Genomic DNA, 18,593 nt, shown 5'->3' with positions numbered 1-18,593 from the left:
GCCGCATTGTCCGCACTACTAGATGATTAGAATTTAAAAAAAAAAAGAAACGTTTAACGAAACTATTGTTATACAGTTACCAGATTTGTAATATTGACTAGTTTAGTTGCAGTCACATTTACAACTTGGTTTCCGCCTTAATAAAAGTTCTTAAACTACGACACTGAGGCGGTCTGCTTTTTTTTTTTTTTTTGCTTACGGGTGATGGCCGGAAAAGTAGGCCATCGCAATGTGGGAATCAGGCAAGTTCTGCGAAAGGGATTTCAAAATTATTTGACGGAACTTATCTAAAGTCGCGCAGAATTTCGAGACAAGCTACAGTAAGCTTACCTCCGCTGAAGTCTTGGATGTCGGAGCCGGGTGTGTACTGTTTCTTTGTCCCAGAGCGAGTGATGAACTTTGCCGAGCAGAATGAAAACGGGGAACTAGCTTCAGGCTGTGCCTGCGAGAGATGTTCGTGATCTCGACGGCGATCTAAGACATCAGGTTGACGCCACAAGAAGTCATTGCACACGTTAGGGTGGTTAGCCAAATCAAACCGTGGTAGATATGCCTCTGTGGTGACGAGTTTCAAACTCGACCAAAACAAGTACGCGGCTGTCGTTTGGGTCGCGCGCCCGTCGAAGCTGCCCCGCTTGTTCCCATATGTCGCTCACGCATGAGCTCCCTGCAAACTAGGCCAGCCGATCGGCGCTATTTTTCGCGCTGCTTTTATTTGTGCAGCCAAATCTTGCGCACGTCGTTTGGGGGCCAGCGTGTTCAGGTGCACACGGCGGATGTGTCGGCAGGCAGTCGTCACGCATGATGGGCAACGCAGAACGCTGTGCCGACGGTAATCAAGTCAGATGTCACCCGTATTGCTCCGCTCTGCCTAATTGCGTTCGCCGTTGCCCTCATCATTCTTGAACAAAAGCGGTCTGAGCGTATACATTGATTGCTTCCAATGATTGCGGTTGTCAGCTTTTGGTGACGTTAGCGTTGCTGTTTTGCGCAACTAGGAATTGAGTGGCGTCTTAGAATTGTGAACAACATTTGATGGAAATTATTCTGGTCAAGCAGCACGAATTTCCGGAACCCTTGCGAGCTCCGAAAAGTCTTGAGCTCAAATGTAGGCTCATGCGCTAAGCTTGGAATATTTGCGCACGCATGTTATGGAAGCTGGTTCACATTTCCTCATTCTAGACGAAAAGGTACTTACAAGAAAGTTATGACATATATTTTACCATCAGGTGACATTCTCTGTTTTGGGCCCAACTCTTTCGCGTCTTCACTCTCCGAGCAACCTTCATTAAAGTTTGGTTGAACTTAATCTCTGTCCGAAAAGTCACTGCTCAGAACACGTAGTCTGTCCATGCAAATGTTTCAAGGTACAACATGGACAGTTCTTTTTGGTTAAGCTGGTCCGTCGCCTTCACTTCAGGATGTTCAAGCGCAACGCAGACTCTAATGTGACGTGTTATTGAAGACAGCTTTACAGCAGGGAATTGGTGCTGTGGGGATCCCGTGGTGACATTTCCATGTTCTTTGCGTTTCCTTCTGTGTGTGCCTGCCAAGAAAATGTTTCTGGTACATTTGCGTCTAGCGTAGACCCAGTGAATAGTGATTCAGATCAAATCTTTATTAGTAAGTAATTGTATATGCTGCATTGGCTATACAGGCAGAACCCCAGAACTCATGCAATAGTTGTGAGAAGGGTCCTTATTATTAATAATGTCAATCACGCAAAAAAAGCGCATAACTTAGAACATTAATGGCCTTGGTAGCAGTTGTACATTCAGCATATTGACAAAAATGCGCTGTTTTAATACCCTAGACAACTGTTGGTAGTTACCTATAACATGTTGCGGTAGTGTGCACCAAAGTTTAATTACAGTATATGTAAATGAGAAAGTGCCATAATTAGTGCTTATACATGGGGCCTACAGGCCTATAGAGCAACTGTGGATGGGTCAGTAGTATGGATGATGTTATATTGCTGAGGCATTACTATAGAACAAATTATTATATTCTTCAGCAATTTAAATGCGAGAGGTGCGGGAAATCTTAGTAGGAGATACGTTATCACGCTACGGGAAGCTATCGCATGTGTCATGGACCACCAGGTGCTCCATACTGCACCACATTATTTAAAATATAGTGACTACTAGATAATGCTCTTAGAGCTCCTAAGAATTTGTCTAACTGCCACTTCACTGCCTCTGCTATGCACAGAAGCAGAGCTTGATCACAAAGTGTTTTCTAAACATTTTTTTTTTCTTCTTGATTCGTTCTTGTGCATGACTCGCTTTATGTACAGTTTTACTTGAGAACCAAAGGGTCCGTATTAGTGAGGCACGACTGTATTTCGGTGAATTTTTGAACAGACTTGTTGCACATACAAGCGCCTCATTAACTGATTATCAATCACAACTCTAAGGAAAATTGTTCCAGCAGCTCTTTGGAGAGCAGTGTTATCTAGAAAAAGGCGGTACTCTTTTGAGAGACCAAGTGCTTGTTGCACTGAAAATTATCCAGTTACTTTTGGATATGTGTGGTGTTACCCACAAAGAGAGTTTTGCTGAAGTCCTTTCAGCCATGGTGGCCTCATTTTCAGCAGTTATGAATATGTTGGTGTCATCGGCCTATACTGTACAGTCCTATGCAAGGTGTGATGGTAAGTCATTAACAAGTGTTAAAAACTGTGACGTTGTTATGTGGAAAAACGAAAGGTTTTGAAGAACGAAACAAAAAGAATCAATAAAATAATGCATTGTGAAACTGTTTTGGAAAGCTGATTCAGACCTGATTCGTAACTGAAAAAGCTCTTGTCATTTGTTTTAAGCTCAGATGAACTTGGTACACCACCACCCAGCAATATGTCGTCAAACTGTGTGCCTGCTAACATCATGGTGCGCAGTTCTTAAGCCAATGGCTGATCAGCTGCCCCTTAACCCTCTAGGGGCTCTCCCCTTTGCAGGCAGTGGGCCGGCCGCCTCCGTGCGCTGTCAGGGGGACGGCATGGAAGACTGTTCCCTGCACCTAGACATTCCCGTCCCCGTGAGGCGCCGTGAACCCAAATTTGTGCCCTACGAACCGTACAAGGCTGCCGTGACTCCAATGGCGCCCACTGGGAAGAGTCACAGGTGGGTCTCGCCAACTGCTTTTTGTTCTGTGGGTTAGAGCTGACCATATGTGGTGGAAAGGTGAACAGAGTGACACAGGCAATTAGTACTCTGTGGCATTGTTAGCAGCATGGTCTTCTTAGACCGTGCAGAGCCTCTGGTTGATCTGTGGATGTTCTGCTCCTTGTTTCCAGGTCAGAAAAACATTGGCAGCTGAGGTTGTGCAAATCAGTGTTCTTAAATCTATGACGTCATTTGCAGTATGGGGGCTTAAAACACCAGTGATGTAACTAAGCCGTGAGGCCAGCGTATCAGTTAGGGCATTGAAAGCAAGCCAGCCTGTCTTATATGGCAGAGAGCATGGGAATTCGATGCTTTTGTTTTGTTTCAGTAGCTCATTGTCTTAATTTGAATGGAATGCCATCATTAGTGCTTGGTTCCTCTGCTGCATGTTGTCAGAGTGGGCTTGTTACGGAGGTTGCCAGGCAACTCAGTTTGCCACCCGGGATAGTTGCCACTCAGGTTGTGTGAATATAAGAAATTTCGAATACGGATCGAATATGTTTAATATTTGGTTCATATTCGATTGAAGAAATTGGTATTTGAGAATCTTCAGATATTAGTAAATTTCTGAATAATAGGCCATAATCGAATACTGCACTAACTTACTAGTCCGACAATGGCAAAACAAGAGTATCAGGGCAAATTATCTGAAGATTGAGCTTAAAGTGTCAGGAAAACAATATAAAGATGTCACTTCACTTTCTTCTCCATCGTTTGTCACATGGACCTATCATATTTGGACACTGCTAGGCTTAGACCCTGAGCAAAATTCTGCAAGTGGGCTTTCCCACATATCAAATGTGATAAGTTGGCCGACCACTCACTTTGAACAATCACAATGTGAAAATGCATTTTTTGTTTGATTGTTTAATCCTTTCATAATGTGTTATATACTCAGCGCCCACACCCATGGCGTTCGTCTTGTTGCCTTCACACTCTTCACCACTTTCCTAGCAAAAGCTCTGCCATCCCGTTTCGGCCAGCTGTGGTATGCGGGAAAGGCCACTTGCGGAATTTTGCATGAGGCTTCCGAAAAGGAGCAGAGTTGAGGCGTCACCGGCAGGGCAGATGATCGCGTAAAAATCTCACCTATTGTGTGGTGCATTGTAAGCAGCACACATCTGACATGCGTGTAACAGAAGGTGTGACTACAACAGGATAGCCCCCATCTCTAGGCCAAAAAATAGCCTGACCGCTTAGTTTTGGTTTCTGAGCCTCTCCACCTGACTGTGACGACAGTGGCAGTTGGCAATGCATTTGCCAGCTGTCTGACCTCAATTGCGTGCCGCTTTCATGCGCTGACTAACGTGTCGGTCATTTCTTTTTCTTGATAGAAGGCTCATTGTTCCAATATCAATGTGCGTTCCAGTTCCTTTCGCTTACGTCCATGGTACAATGTGAAACTGCACGCTCATCGCGGGCTGTTCACTGTTTGTAAAATAGTGCCTCCCCACAAGGCTTTACCTCATTTCTGTTTTTACGGCTTCTTTTTTTTTTTTCGTGGGAAATGGGGGGGGGGGGGGGGGGGATTTATGATTTGACCTTCGGAGAGAGCATTTCTCCTGGTGCCTTGAAGTCCAAATTTGTGAGGTTTTACTACCCATCATGTTATCATCAGTTGCCAGTCATGTGTCAGCTGATTTCATTTTGTTCCTAATTTTGTAGGATCACGTTACAGATTGCATATTGTTATGCTGCCTAATAAACCAGTATACATTTCTGTGCATGTCACTTTTCTTTTTTTTTAAGATCCCCAGGTGGTCGAAATTTCCGGAGCCCTCCACTACGGCATCCCTCATAGCCTGAGTTGCTTTGGGGCGTAAAACCCCAGTAAACAAAACTAAATAAACGTTTTTTTTTTTACAGTGCTGAATTGGTCTAGTTTTGCTTATTTCAGTTGCTTATACTGTGTGCTATTTTAAAAGAAAGGAAGGGCAACAACATTTGTTTGTTTATCTTTTTGTGAAAACTTTAACACTGGCACACCCCTTGTTGCCACTAGTCATAGAAAGGTGCCACCCTGTGGTTGGTTGCTGAGAGCCAGTGGCGGCCGTGTGTGCAGGACGCGCTTGGCTGCCCTGGAGATCCCCTTCCCGCTGCAGCAGGGCTCCTCCTCTTCCTCATCGGGTGCGGATGGGCCCCTGCTGGCGGTGGTGCGTGAGGTTCCCGAGGGGGCCACTCCGTCTGCCTCAGCCGCGGAAGAGGACGTCCGGCTGGAGCAGCAGCTATGCCAGGAGCGGCAGCGCAGCCACGACTTGCAGGAGCAACTCAGTGTCCAAGTAGAGGTATGTGTGCCAACATTGTACCCCCCACTGACATGCTACCCACTGGAGGAGCAGTGCATCCACATGTCGCAATACCAGATGATAACAGTAGCAACATGAGTGTTATCAATGATGTTATGCAGACAGCAACAACAAGCACTGACAGCATAGTGTAGCAGCAAGAGGCTGCTGGTTAGGGAAGTACACTGCTTGGATTGGTAGATTTCTTTCTTCTTCTCCTTGCATTTTATCACTTCCCTTTTTCTGTAGTGATGGCGTCTGTGCTTTGGTCCTTTTTTGCTTTTATTATTCTTTTGTCTTTGTACATCTGCCGTTTTTTTTTTCTTTTTTTAAATCCATTTGCATTCACTTCCTTTTATCGAGACCAGTTTTTGGTTGTGACTTCCAGAGAAACATGGGTTTGCTGCTCATGTTCATGCTAGTCTGATAATCAGGCATGATGGTGTGGGACCCGAGCCTGGCTTTTCCAAGTGGGTTTCCACTCAGACTAGCTGTTTGTAATGCACCCAAATGGCATAATGTTCATTTCAGTGAACATAAACTGCCAACTGATCAATGCATGAGTTTGTAAGTCTGGAGCATGGTCAATGTCGCTGGTGCTGCTAAACGTGCTATCGGGGACCAGAGTCTCTAGGACGTGCGAAAAGTGATCTAGCTGCACAGATGCTACTTGGCTGCCATGTATAGGAGTATATAAGCAACAATCTCCAGAGGTGCGGTCTCAAGCCGCCGGCTAAAAACGTAGCTGTTCACCTCAGTTGCCACTGATACTTTGTAGAGACTTTTGTCCTTGACAGTACATTAGAGGCAGTTTCAGTGCAGTCACTACAACTATTGGACAGCTCAGTGAGGAAATATCAAGTTGGTTTGTCTCTGTGGCATGTAGGTTTGTTTCGCCGGGGGTGTTCTGCCAACTGCTGCATCTGAAGCGAATGCTTGTGCAATATCTGCCCCCAGGTGAACCGTGAGCTAAAAAAACTGCTTGTGGCCTCTCTGGGTGAGGACATGGAAGCCCGGGTGCATTTCCTCAGCGAGGACAAGGCACAGCTGGCTGCCGATGTACGCGCTTACGCACACCGCCTGAGTCAGGGCCGCGAAGAGCTGGACCGGCTGGCCATCCATGCTGACGTGTGGCGCTCCAAGTTCCTGGCTGCCAGGTACAGTTCTGGAGGCACTTGTGGGGAACTGTGTGTGAATAGTGGTGCTCTTCAACGGCGCAAGATATATTCTCGGGAAATGAAAACAGCCATCCAGTCTGTCATCATCACCTGTGTTGGGCATCCACTTGCGGGTACCTTCATAAAGATAATGCTGACTGGCTTGCATGATTGAATGGTGCCAGAAACTGACGATGCCAGTTGATGTGTGACCTGTGTAGTGGCCTCTGTCTGAAAGCCTAGCTGCAGAGCCAGGAAGGCCCCTGTTGCCTAGATTTGTTTACTGAGTAACACGTACTATAAACTGACCACCCCTAGTTGTCAATTTTGCTGCTGTTAAATGGCCTTCGCAAGCTAACCTTCTTTACTGAGTGCTCTTGACAAGTGTGCTCACCCTCTTTGTAAGGAGTGCCTCTGAAAAACGCACTTGCTCTCACTTTTTGAGTATGTGACTCTGCAAGAAAATGGCGCCTGGCTTCTTGCATCATGTTTACTGTGTTGCAGAGACCACATGGCTGTCAGGAATCCTAAGTGCACTTAGCTGCAGTGCATACTCATCTTATAGGGTTGCAATGGTTGGGGGGGGGGGAATGGAAACCACACCTTGATTGAGTATGCTGTGTTATTGATGGGAGAGATGGGTGGGGTGCCACTTTTGAAAACAGTGATAACTGTGCGAAGGGCATTTTTCATGCTTTATGGCAGGGTGAAGAGGGCAAGAAGCCTCAGATATTTTTTTTTTGATGAAGAAACGTGAGACCGCTGTGCTGCAGTGGTGAGAACAGCTCACAAATACACCCCTGAGTGGTGCATGCTGAGGTGCTCTGTGCACCGGCCTGCATAGCTCGGACTCCGAAGCTTGGCTCCCAGCTGCTTTCCTTGAGCCAGCTAGAGCTGGAAAACTCCCTGTTAGTCCTGTCCTCATACAGCTGCAAACGGCGTTTTGCATGAGCAGAAGCATAACAGTTTAGGTGCAGTTCCCAGTTTTGCTTCTTCCTGCTTTTAGTTGCGAGGAAACTGAATTTAACCCTTTCGCTGTCACGGACGTACCGGTACGTTTTCGCGCTTCCCCCCCACAGTGTCACTGACGTACCGGTACGTTCTCTATCGTGCGTTCAAAATTTCGCGCTTGAGCGCAAAGCTGACGCTCTTGGACTAGCCACGCCATCTGTTGAATCTTTCTACAAGTTCGTATTTTCGCCTCTTACTGTTTTGGTACGTGTATTGAAGAGTACGGAGCGACTGCCATCCCACCCCTCTCTCTTTGCTGAGTGGCGCGGTCGCCCCGCGTTCGCCGGATCATGACGCGCGTGCGTGTGTTTATGGGTCCAAGGGTTGCTCTGCCATCTCCCGCTGTTTTGCAGGTTTTTATTTTTCTTCTGTCGGCGTGTGAGCTACGGCGCTTCAAGTTCAAGGGCGCGCACCGTTGCCACTCCGAGGGTCAAAGAAACCGACACATGACTCGATCGCTGCTTTCGCTCTCTCGTCGCACCCTCGCTTGCGGCTGGCAGCAGCAAACGTAAAGCTCCTCTAACTTTGTTTTAGCCTTTTTCCATCTCCCTCTCTAATCTTTATTACACAGCGTCCCATTTCTCTCCGTTTTGCGGGCCACTGAAAGCACACCCCCGCTGCGCGCGGTTACTTTCGGATATGGCTGACTGCGCGGGACCTTCCTCTGCGCATTGGAGCGGTGGCTCTTCCGATTCTGAATACGAGCCGAGCTCGGATTCGGACTCAGACAGCGTCTCATCCGAGGAAGAGGCGAGTTCCGCATCGTCAGATTCTGATGTTGAAACAGCGGGACCATCATCCCGGAAGCGTGCGACACTGGGGGTGCGTCACGGGCAGAAACACCCGACAGCGAAAGGGTTAATGCAGGCCTCGCGCAAAGACTCGTGCTGTCTTGGTGGCAACTGGAGCATTTGACACAGTATGCACATTGTCTGCGCATGGAAGACAGGCCGTGCAGGGTGTGCTTCTTCTTTCTTGTGTGGTTGTTCTCTATCAGGCTTGTTTCACCAGATGGCTCTAGCCATAAACAGTTTATGGGAGTGTACAGTTTACATGAACAATAATGTGACCCTGATTGCCTTTTCCCCCGCAGTCTGCTGGTGGATGAACTGGCAAGCTGCAAGGCACGGCTGACCCACCAGTGCGACGACTTTCAGGAAGCCCTGCAGTGGATGGCCAGTGAGCACCAACAGCTAGAGGCAAACCTCACAGCCACTTGCCGGTGCGTGTTGTGCTGCATACTGTGCATTGCATTGGACGCACTACTGTGCAGAATGCCATGTAATGTCCATGCATGTCAAACAGCTCGCGGAAGTTGTGATTAGTCCCACACCTTCTACTTCAGCATCTCTCACAGTCTGTGAGCAGCTTCAAGGCGTTAAACATCTATGCCATACCACATCAGATAACATTTGGCCAGATCAGCAGCATAGTGCAAAACTTCCAGTGTTTAAGCTCCAGTTTTTAAGCTTTTGAATGTTCGCATGTCATCTTGGCTGGTATGAGGTTGTCAGAATTGTGCGTTTTGTAAGTTGGGGAGGATTTAAAAAGCACAGAGTATTGGAATGTTCCTGATCAGCACTGTTTTCTTTGCAAGCAGCCTCAAATGCCTAAGTTCACACCAAAGGCAACAAACTATAAAACTGGATAGTTTTAAGGCGGGACACTGGTCTTGAAAAAAAAAATTTTTATTAATGAAGTCACAGTTACGAAATCTTCAGGGAATATGTATTTTTGTGTGCTGATTCTAAATATGTCATTTAATTTCATGTACAACAATTCCTTGAGCACTTATGCACTTTTTATGCTAGTATTTTGCGGAGAGTTTTGAAGAAAATTTGCTGCGAGAAACTCGCCGAAATGTATGCCATTTGGTTCTCTTGACGCCAAGGAATACAATAAGGGTGAAATTGTCTTCCTGCCTATCATAGAACTTAAGTTATGGGGTTTTGAAGTTGTCGCTTCAGAAATGAGAAGGAAAGTGTGTATTCCTGTTTCTGAAGGGGCAGCTTCAATACCCTATTACTCAAGTTCTATGAGAGCCAGGATGAAAATTTTACCCTTATTGTATTCCTTGGTGTCAAGTGAACCCAATGGCATACATTTCAGCAAGTTTCCTGCAGCAAATTTTCTTCAAAACTCTCCGCAAAATACTAGCATAAAAAGTGCATAAGTGCTCAAGGAATCGTTTTACATGAAATTAAATGACATATCTAGAATCAGCGCACAAAAATACATGTGCCCTGAAAATTTCATAACTACGACTAAATTAATAAAATTTTCTTTTCAAGACCAGTGTCCCCCCTTAACTAGATAATGACATGCACAGAGTTAAGTGCAGTTAGCACCTGACTGGGTCAGTGCAGCACGTTTATGTAAAATGCCAAAAAAACAGGCTCTGCCGGCTTGGCAGGTTGTCACACGAATATGGTCCCAGGCATAGTTCTGAGTGTAGCCTTCAAACACCCGAAATTTTGTTGGGATGCAAGAGGCTCTTTCACTTTGACAGGCCAGGAAACACGTATGCACTGTGTTTCACTACAATGCGCCTGTGCACTTATCTGCTCCCTTGTGAAAGTGCAGCTGCTTCGTGCTTCAGATTTGACTCGGAAGTCATAACTTTAGGATGCTTAATTTTGTAGTGCCCTTTTGATATCACTACAAGTTCACAGGTGTTAATTCCTGCGGCATTACATAGACTGGGCGTGTGCTGCTACTTGGCGATTACCACTTGTTTCTGTTTGTGTTCACATGTGGTGTATGCTCCTATCAGAGTGAGTGAGTGAAAAACTTTATTAAGCTCTAGATTTGCTTTTCTTCTGCGGCTGTCAGATGGCTTCGTCCATCTACTTGTACATAGGTTGGCTGCCCTTAGTCCAGGGCTCCGCTGGAAGCTGCTGCCAGTTGTGCTCGCCGAATCAGACCTTCTTGGTTGACTTGGCGATCGCTGGAGAGCACTCCCTCCCATTGCTCAGCACTCGGGTTTGTTATAACGGGTGCCACGCTTATCCATCAGAGCTTTGGGTGGTGACATATGCCAAAAGGCAGCAAAGCAAAAATGCAGTGAAGCATAAAGAATGACACCATCAGAAAAGATTACAATTGTTGCATAATGCCTAGGCAAAAGGTGACTCTACATGCTCATGGGGAGGTTTGTAATTGCTGGAGTCTGTGGTATTGCAAAAATGATTCCAGAGTGCAGCATGTGGTCTTGAAGACAAATTAAAAGCACTTGCTTTCTGAACATGTGCACCTACAGCTGAGATTACAAAGCTGCACAGGTGCATAAAATGAGACCTCGAATGGACATTGTGTTATGAACGGTGTCTGACATAGCAGACAGAGCCACTGATCAATGAGTTTGTAGTAGTTGGTGGAGGCGAGTGCTATTCTTAGTCTTTTAAGTACTGGGATGGAAGTTGTAACCATGTCAGTTGAATGCTGTGTCTGAAACATGCTTGGTCAATGGTAAAGCGGGAGCAGTAGTACCAGTGCAGTGGTCCCCTTGTACAGGCTGCTGGCCAAGCTCCAGGAACAGCTGGCTGCTGCTGCTGCTTCTCCCGGAGAACCGGCCGGCCAGGCGGAACCCTGTGATGTGTTGCAGCTGAGTGCGCTGGCCCAGCGAACGGCGCGCAGCTGCTGCCACCAGGCGGTGCCACGGGGCAGCAGTGCCAACCTGCGCCTGGGGCCAGCACCTGTCGTGAGACCGACGCCAGCCGAGGCGTTTGCCCGTCGCACCGAGCGTGCCTACGAGGCAAGGACATGTTTTGTGGCTTGTGCATATCTCCAGCGTCCTTTTAGTCACGAATGTCTCGGCTGGTTCATGATGAGTTGAAATGGAGTTGGCGCCTTCTCTTCTTGAGCATTGCACACCACATCGCTAAAAATAATATAACTCGCGCCCTTCGCTGGTCAAAAAAAAGTCAACTCCAACTATAATTCGACACATAACCCCCCCTCCCCCCAGGCCTACATTGTGTAGTGCCCTGCACATGATGGCATGACTGCATGTGCACAGCTCAAAGTAATAAATGTTGGACGACACAATCACAAAGCCAGCAGTGGGGGAAAATGGAGATACAAGACGATAAAATAGCACTCGCATGCAGCTTGGCTGAGTAGCACCGAACAGAATTTTCCGAATTCTGGTACGATGCGCTCTTGCAGCCGCTTGCGCAGGAAAGCGACCATGCACACCCGCAGGCATGCTGGTGTGCTTACGCAGCAGGGAGCGCAAAATATGCGAGTTTTATAAATACGGGTAATAATTTAGGGGTATGCAAATTATGTCAGTAAATACAGTACATAATACTTGTTATCCTGCCAGTACTGTATTCACCTATGGGGCAGAAACTAGGAGGTTGGCAAAAAAACTAAATTTAATTGAGGACAGCGCAGTAAGCTGTGGAAAGAAAAATGATAGGAGTAATGTCTAAAGACAGGAAGAGAGCGAGTGGGTAGCAAATAAACTGGAGGTAATGACATTAAAGGCAAAATTGACGTTACAATTTTCACCTTTGACGATTTGGCTCAGTGAGGATTCTATCCTTTGCTTTTCCCCTACTTGCAGTGCCACAAGTGACTTCCTGCTTACCAAGGGCCACTGCTTATAACTTTCGCCACTGTTATGCAATGGGCAATGGAAATGGGCCACTGCACGCATTACATGGCTGGCTGCTTTATTGCAGCACAAATCAGAGGGACAAGCGGTGCTCCTTATACTGCCTCGTGCCTCGTGTTTGAGCACTGTACTCATTATAGTACCGTGGAACCTGGCCGAGACAGCCGTGGCAATGCACTGGATTCACTTTCATAGCACATGCACTTGCATATTAAGTAACTTTTTGACAAAAGTTATGCAAGCAGATAAGATACACCACTCGTCACCGTTTGTGTTGATTTGTCATATTCAGGGGGTCAGCTGTGGCCTGTAGCACAATAGCCAGTGACAAAAATGGTGTCTATGCACAGGTTTGGCATTAACTCGAGTTGCTTGGACTGTGGCCAAGGTGCGGCTTTGAGACCTTTACCACGGCTCTCTTTTTCAGGCGTTGAAGCACTCGTTTAGCACGAGGGCGCAGTCAGTGCTGCAGTCTGGCATCGCTTCAGGCAACAAGTGCTCGGTGAATGGCGTGAACAAAACTCATGACTGCAGCACCATAGCCTGCTGCCGGCACTGCTCCGGCCACCTGGAGAATATCTGACAAAGGACCAATGTGCGCGACATGTGCTGCCTGGCTGTTGCCAGGACTGAGCCGCATGGCAGTGGCGGCACCTGTAGACTGTGCCGAAGCCCTGCGGGAGATCACAGAGAGGAGCTGGCCCACATGCCGCTGAAGCTCATCCACAGCTTTCTCTCAAGGACAGACCTGGAATCCTGGTGTGATCTCCTCTTTGTGCGGGATGCTTGTGGTGTTGTGCTAGTGTACAGTATGTGCGAACATTGTTGTGGACCTCTGATTGTTATGATTTTGGCCTTACGTATCATTTAGGTGCAGTGTTTCATTTTACTCAAATTTTGTGCAATGTTTAGATGCACCTGAATGCGTTGACTCTCTTAAACTAGTTGCTAAACGGACTGGAATGCTGGCGTTGGATGTGAGGCATTTTGTGAGGCATTGCCCACACACAGTTTTTGCAGAACTTGTCCACATCGCGTGTTGTTGATGTCAGATTGTTTTAGATGCTTATAGTACAAATGCTACAAACATTGTGCCAACTGCGGTGTTGCGAGCACTACACAGTAGCACGAGGTTAGGTGAATCATTGTAATTTTAAACCGAGCTGGATAAGTTTCCCTCTACTGGTCAGATACGTGTGATAGGGCAAAGAATGTCTGTGAAGGCTTCTATTTCTTTTCCAGGTGCCCCTCACTGCCCAAGTACAGTCTTAGTTGGAGCTATCAGAACCTTACAGCTCTCTTCACGAAGCACATTAATCTTGATTTTCGGACAGAAAAAGGTTAGGCCACCGGAAGAATGTAAAAGCACTCTTTGATACAAGGTGTGTGGAGAAATGAGGCCGCTGGCTTGTAGTTGTCAGTCTTTACTGAAAATTTGTTGAACTGCTTTTTAATGGTTTTTTGGAACTGTGTGCGAGTATATAGCCTGACATGCACAAAAGATTGTTTTCTCCAAAGGTAAAGTAAAGTTATAAAGGGAAGGTTTACATCTTGCTGCAATACAGCAGGTAAACTCAGTGTTCTTGCATAAGGCTTGAAAGGTCCAAAGTGGCCCTCGTGCCCTATTAACACGCAAGAGTGTCTAGCCCTTTCAACAGTGGAAATGTCTGAGCAGCCAAGCATGGGGGCATTGTGGTGCAACTTTCCCTTGCTTCCATGTGTCCCATGCTTACACCTTAGTGGTGCATACACCTTGCATCATGCTTGTTGCAGCTGTAGGGTGCAGCGTAGCCAACATTGTTTTGTTGCAAACCATGCGCAAGGTCATCAAGATGTACGTTTGAATAAGCCATCACTCTATTTTCCTGTCTTGCACCTTATGCAGTTAAGGTGCTGCACTGTGTAAGCAGCCTTATACTGTATTACTTGTATACAACGCGACCACAAACATAATGCGAGGGGGTAGCTTGGAAACAGAAATGAAACAACAAAAAAATATTACAATTATATAATGCTATCACAGTTTTAAAGTCATGCAAATGTAGCCAGGGTACCGAGGGCTAAAAAAGAAACTAAGACAACACAAAAATACAAAAGCAATGGATACGTCAACATTACTCAATATTATTTGAGAGGGAGCGCTTCAGAAATGCGCAATATCATCGACCACAGCATGTGTTACCTCCAAAGAGGTGACGCACGCCGTACCCCACACAGCAACGGCTGCTGTCACTACTGTGCCACTGCTGCTACGTGTTTCGTGCTGCCCACTCCCTGTGCCTGCTCGGCCATCTTTCCGCTCGGCCATCATGCCATATTCTTTCTGCCTTCGTAGCCTCCGTTCCCTTTGCCCCTGTGCGTGGCTTCAAGCTCATCTATGAGTTGGTTTTCAGCAGGTCATGAGTCTGGTGGCAAAGGTCGCTGTACTATCTTGAGGGCCATCCAAAAAACTTTGTGTTATATTTGTACTTTCATTGTGAATACGAAAATGTGAGATGCGTTCTGAAACCGATGAATTGAGAAAAAACTCTGTTTAAATGCGGTAACCAAAAAGTTTGGAAGCTCTACAAATTCTCGCATGCATTGTATGTTCCTGTGTTGAAAATTAGCTAAAATGGTACTGGATATGCACTGTAGTTGCCCAGTCCTAATGCACCCAGTGGGGCTGCACCCTGTTTTTGTACTGGCGGCACATTCTGCACTGCCCCCAATCCTAGCATTCCCAGATATTTGAAATCAGGATTGTTTTAAAGCAAAAATATTTGTTTTGGTTCATTCTCTGGCATGTCCCACTTATGCTGCTACTCAGGTTTGTTGCCAGAGGACCAGGTTTGACATTTATTATCGGGATTCAGTTTGTACGCTCATTCGTAACGCCTGTAGGCTGCGAATGTTGCAGAACTTATGTGCTGAGAAAGCAGCGGCTCTTATGTTGTTTGTCAAATTGTGAAAGGTAGAAAGAGTTGGGCAATAAGTGAACACATTTACATAATGATGTCGATAGGCAGCTAAAAAGTATATGTTGTACAAACATAATATTGAAGAAGTAAGCAATGCTTTATACAAGAACCTGTTTGTGGACTTGGGGAAGAGATGGAAGCTAAGTTTGCCACTTTGCTTCTTTTTAAAGCATTAAGCTGTGGAGTGCAGTCTGGTGGCACAAGCTTGCAACTGCTAAGTACAAGGTGCAGCCTTGAATATTTTATAGTTCTCAGGATGTCTCATACAAGGCTAGTGCACAAACAGCAGGAAAAAAATGGTTGGTAATTTAGCATTGCTAGGAACGAAATACTGTGCGAAACAAATGCCACATAGCTCAAAGGGCGATTGAGGTGTCCACTGACCCAGGGAGCCAGTTATGCTCCTTTCCTTTTCTCAGAACCGTAACTGCCTCCAAGTTGTAGATGGACACCACCGCCTACTCACAGTGTGATTGAGGTGTCCACTGACCCAGTGAGCCAGATACACCTGCTACTCAGAGGCTTCTAACACACCGCTGAAACCCAGGAAGTTCAGCTAGAAGTGCTTTCGCCCTAAAACATTTTGCTGTGCAAGATCTGTTGTTCACTTGCCCCCTCTCTTTGTTCTCACTGTGCTTGTTGCTTGTGTCCCAAGACTGCTCAAGACTGCTCATTTGCTGGTGACTCCAGCATTCTCTGCAGAAGGGCCACGCAGTGCATCACCTCTAGGGCCATTGCACTGTTTGCTTGAAAGGCAGTCTTGTTTCTTTTAGCTTTCCTGCTTGCTATTATGAGTTGCCACATTTGATACTACATGCTGCGACATCGGACACCTGCTGTGCATTTGTTGTGCTGATGCAGGACAAATGTTTTGGTGGTGGCACTGAATGGTTTGTCATGCTGGCATTGCGGGTCATGCTGCAAGTTTATGTGCATTTCTTGTTTGTTTTGTTGTACATGGGAAAGGGTATTGATTGATGTGCTACTTAGAGGACTGAATTTGTTCTTAAATCGTTGTCATTCTTGTGTGGCCATGGATTGCCTGAAATTCTGAGTTCCACACAGTGTGTCAAGCAGACCACATTGGATGTGCTACAGTTAGAGCCAAGAAGCATGCAGTAGAAGAGTTATTTGTGTGATTTATTTAGCTTGAACTTTTATGTGGGCTACCATTGGGAGTGACACCTTAGTCACTCATAAGTCTGTAGGGTGATTGAGACGACTGTTAAATTTTTAAACAGCCCAAGTCTCTTAGTGTTCATGAATAAGAACACAAAATGTAGTTGGAATGGAGTGGTTGCTTGCAATAAGATGGAAAGTTCATTGTCTGCTAATGTTATGAATGTGCCAACCATTTTTGAAGTTATTTTAGCGAGAGACTGATGAACTGCTCTTCAGAGAGGGGTTTTGATGGCTCACTGACACGAACATGCAACATTGTTAATAATGCACAACATTGTTGTCTCTACATATAGCGTCATGTGATACCTTGTCAGTGAAACTACCACAGGCTAAACCTAAAATAAAATAAAAGCCATGTTCATGTTGCTTTGAATTGGAGAAGCTCATATTTTATCCTGCTCTCGTGAAAACATTCATAGGGACAATGAGTCCCCATAACTGAGTTCTCCATCAGTTTTTCTGAAGTAATTTTTGTTCTGGAGTACATGCTTATGTATCTGTAGACTCGGGAAATTCACTGTGTCGATGCAGTCCATTCTGTAGTTGGATCCAACCCAAGAACAAAGTGATATATGCCCCTCAAAGGATCCCCTCCAGCCAATGGGGTCAACTGATTCTACCCCGTGACCGATCTACAATAGCCAAGTGTTCTAGAGTGTGTTTGCAAAGAGTAATTTCGGGCTAGGGCATGTGAAACAACAGGCTGGAGTGTCTACCAATGGGGAAAACCAGACAGTGTCTGGGAATATGGCTTATTTGCAAAAGCTACGGATTATCAGCCCCAGTCACTGATATTGTCTGAGCTTGCCTTATAACTCTGAGCTGGGGCTGGTTTGAATCCAACGTCATGCGAGGCTAACTCCATCCTCCCAATTGTTGGCATCTCACTCAACACCTGCCTGCTCAACGATGCATCCTGATTCGCGATGAATCCTCTCCTTGCCATACTTGCATTCTGGAATGAACAGCTCCTGATGGCTTGGCTCGTGATGGACGTTTCTGAAAACTGTGGCATACGGCACGATATCCAATGACTTCGTCTTAAAAAAATAGAAAAGGACCGAGTACACCCAACTTCCAAATGTGTGGATCGAAACCTACACTTGCCTACACATGCTGGAAAATGTCCGAGGGACAACACATTGCAACATAACACGTGCACCATACCGATATGGGGGGCCTCTGTTGCCCACATTAATTGGCAGAACAACCTCCTCTTGGGGAACTGTTCATTTCCTACTCACTGTCTTAGGCCTGGACAGAGGTCATTTCAATAAATGTGTTCTCTCTTTCCAAACTATATTCCTATTTGTCCTGAATGGACTGTTCTCTCCTCCTTGCCATATATATCTGTGCATGAAGAAGCAAGGCTGAATGGTGAGCAGGTTAGTAATTAATGTTCAAACAGGCTATTATCAGCCATATCCTGTGTCCTGTGCAGTCCTCTGTTGTATGTATGCCTTTTTTGGCAGGTAATAACCGTTTCAGCAAGACGAGGACCGGTGTGCAATCAAAAATAAAGTGACAACGTTTAATGCTATGCTGTGCAAAGCAAGAATGCAAGTAGCTGTTGCACTTTGCTCCATGTGTATGTGAGAGGGAAAAACATTTCATTGACCTCTTCAGTTTAGGGGGTGGTTCTCCCAAGTCCAGGAGTCCAGCTCCAGCTATTCACCAGCTGAAGCTGTGCTGAAAGGTCTGAGCTGTCCAGTACCATCTTCCGCTGCTCTAGGCACCTCCTGTTTCCCTGAAATCTGAGTTTGTCTTGCTACATGCCCAGAGTGCGTTGTAGAGACTCGAGACCTCTCCGCACTGTGGCTATAACCATAGTTCCTAAAAATGGTATAACCTATCGTGTCTTTAAGGCCAAATTGCATGGTATCCTGCTAAGTTGGCGTAGGTGCCAGCCTGTAGGCCCCTCCATGGCTGCTGCCTGTGCCCTGATAAGTGTTTTGTTGGGGCGGCAGTAGCTTTCTGCTGTCTAATGAAAAGTATGTAATCATTTCCCCGTACGAGTTTGGCGTGGATAACTGCAGGCACTTATCTAGGACCTCTCGATTTGAGTAGCCTCGAGTGGCCCAGTCTCCGGCCTCATTCCTGCCAAGCCCATGTGTGCTGGTCTCCACAAAATTTTATGTCTTCCAGGGATGTCTTTGTCATTCATTTGCATAATCCGGCAGGCTTTTCTGCTCCAAAAGCAGGTTGGTAGTCAC

The 18,593-nt window shown here is 46.2% G+C and overlaps 1 protein-coding gene across 2 annotated transcripts; it reads left to right on the top strand.

The window, feature by feature from the left end:
• The first annotated feature begins 166 nt into the window (after positions 1-166).
• On the top strand, positions 167-16,753 carry LOC149341174 (golgin-45). 2 transcript variants are annotated; one of them, XM_089543091.1, is made up of 7 exons: positions 167-360; positions 2,957-3,122; positions 5,227-5,449; positions 6,407-6,606; positions 8,711-8,839; positions 11,131-11,371; positions 12,666-16,753. In XM_089543091.1, exons 1-7 carry the CDS (start codon positions 348-350, stop codon positions 12,819-12,821), a joined length of 1,128 nt encoding a protein of 375 aa, XP_089399217.1. In that variant the 5' UTR covers positions 167-347; the 3' UTR covers positions 12,822-16,753. The 2 variants fall into 2 exon arrangements, with proteins under 2 accessions (XP_089399217.1, XP_089399215.1); XM_089543089.1 differs by having other exon boundaries at positions 2,939-3,122.
• Positions 16,754-18,593: the final 1,840 nt, after the last annotated feature.

Source organism: Amblyomma mixtum, chromosome 5 (genome assembly GCF_055824585.1).
Source record: "Amblyomma mixtum isolate Tamu chromosome 5, ASM5582458v1, whole genome shotgun sequence".
Classification (NCBI taxonomy): domain Eukaryota; kingdom Metazoa; phylum Arthropoda; class Arachnida; order Ixodida; family Ixodidae; genus Amblyomma; species Amblyomma mixtum.
The sequence above is the reverse complement of the archived record's forward strand: the minus strand, read 5'-3'. Positions and strand labels throughout refer to the sequence as shown.

What these genes read in the sequence shown, in the direction of transcription:
- LOC149341174 (XM_089543089.1), top strand. An exon ending in AACTCAGTGTCCAAGTAGAG is followed by an intron (nt 5,450 to 6,406) that starts GTATGTGTGCCA and finishes ATCTGCCCCCAG; the next exon opens with GTGAACCGTGAGCTAAAAAA. An exon ending in AACCTCACAGCCACTTGCCG is followed by an intron (nt 8,840 to 11,130) that starts GTGCGTGTTGTG and finishes CCCCTTGTACAG; the next exon opens with GCTGCTGGCCAAGCTCCAGG.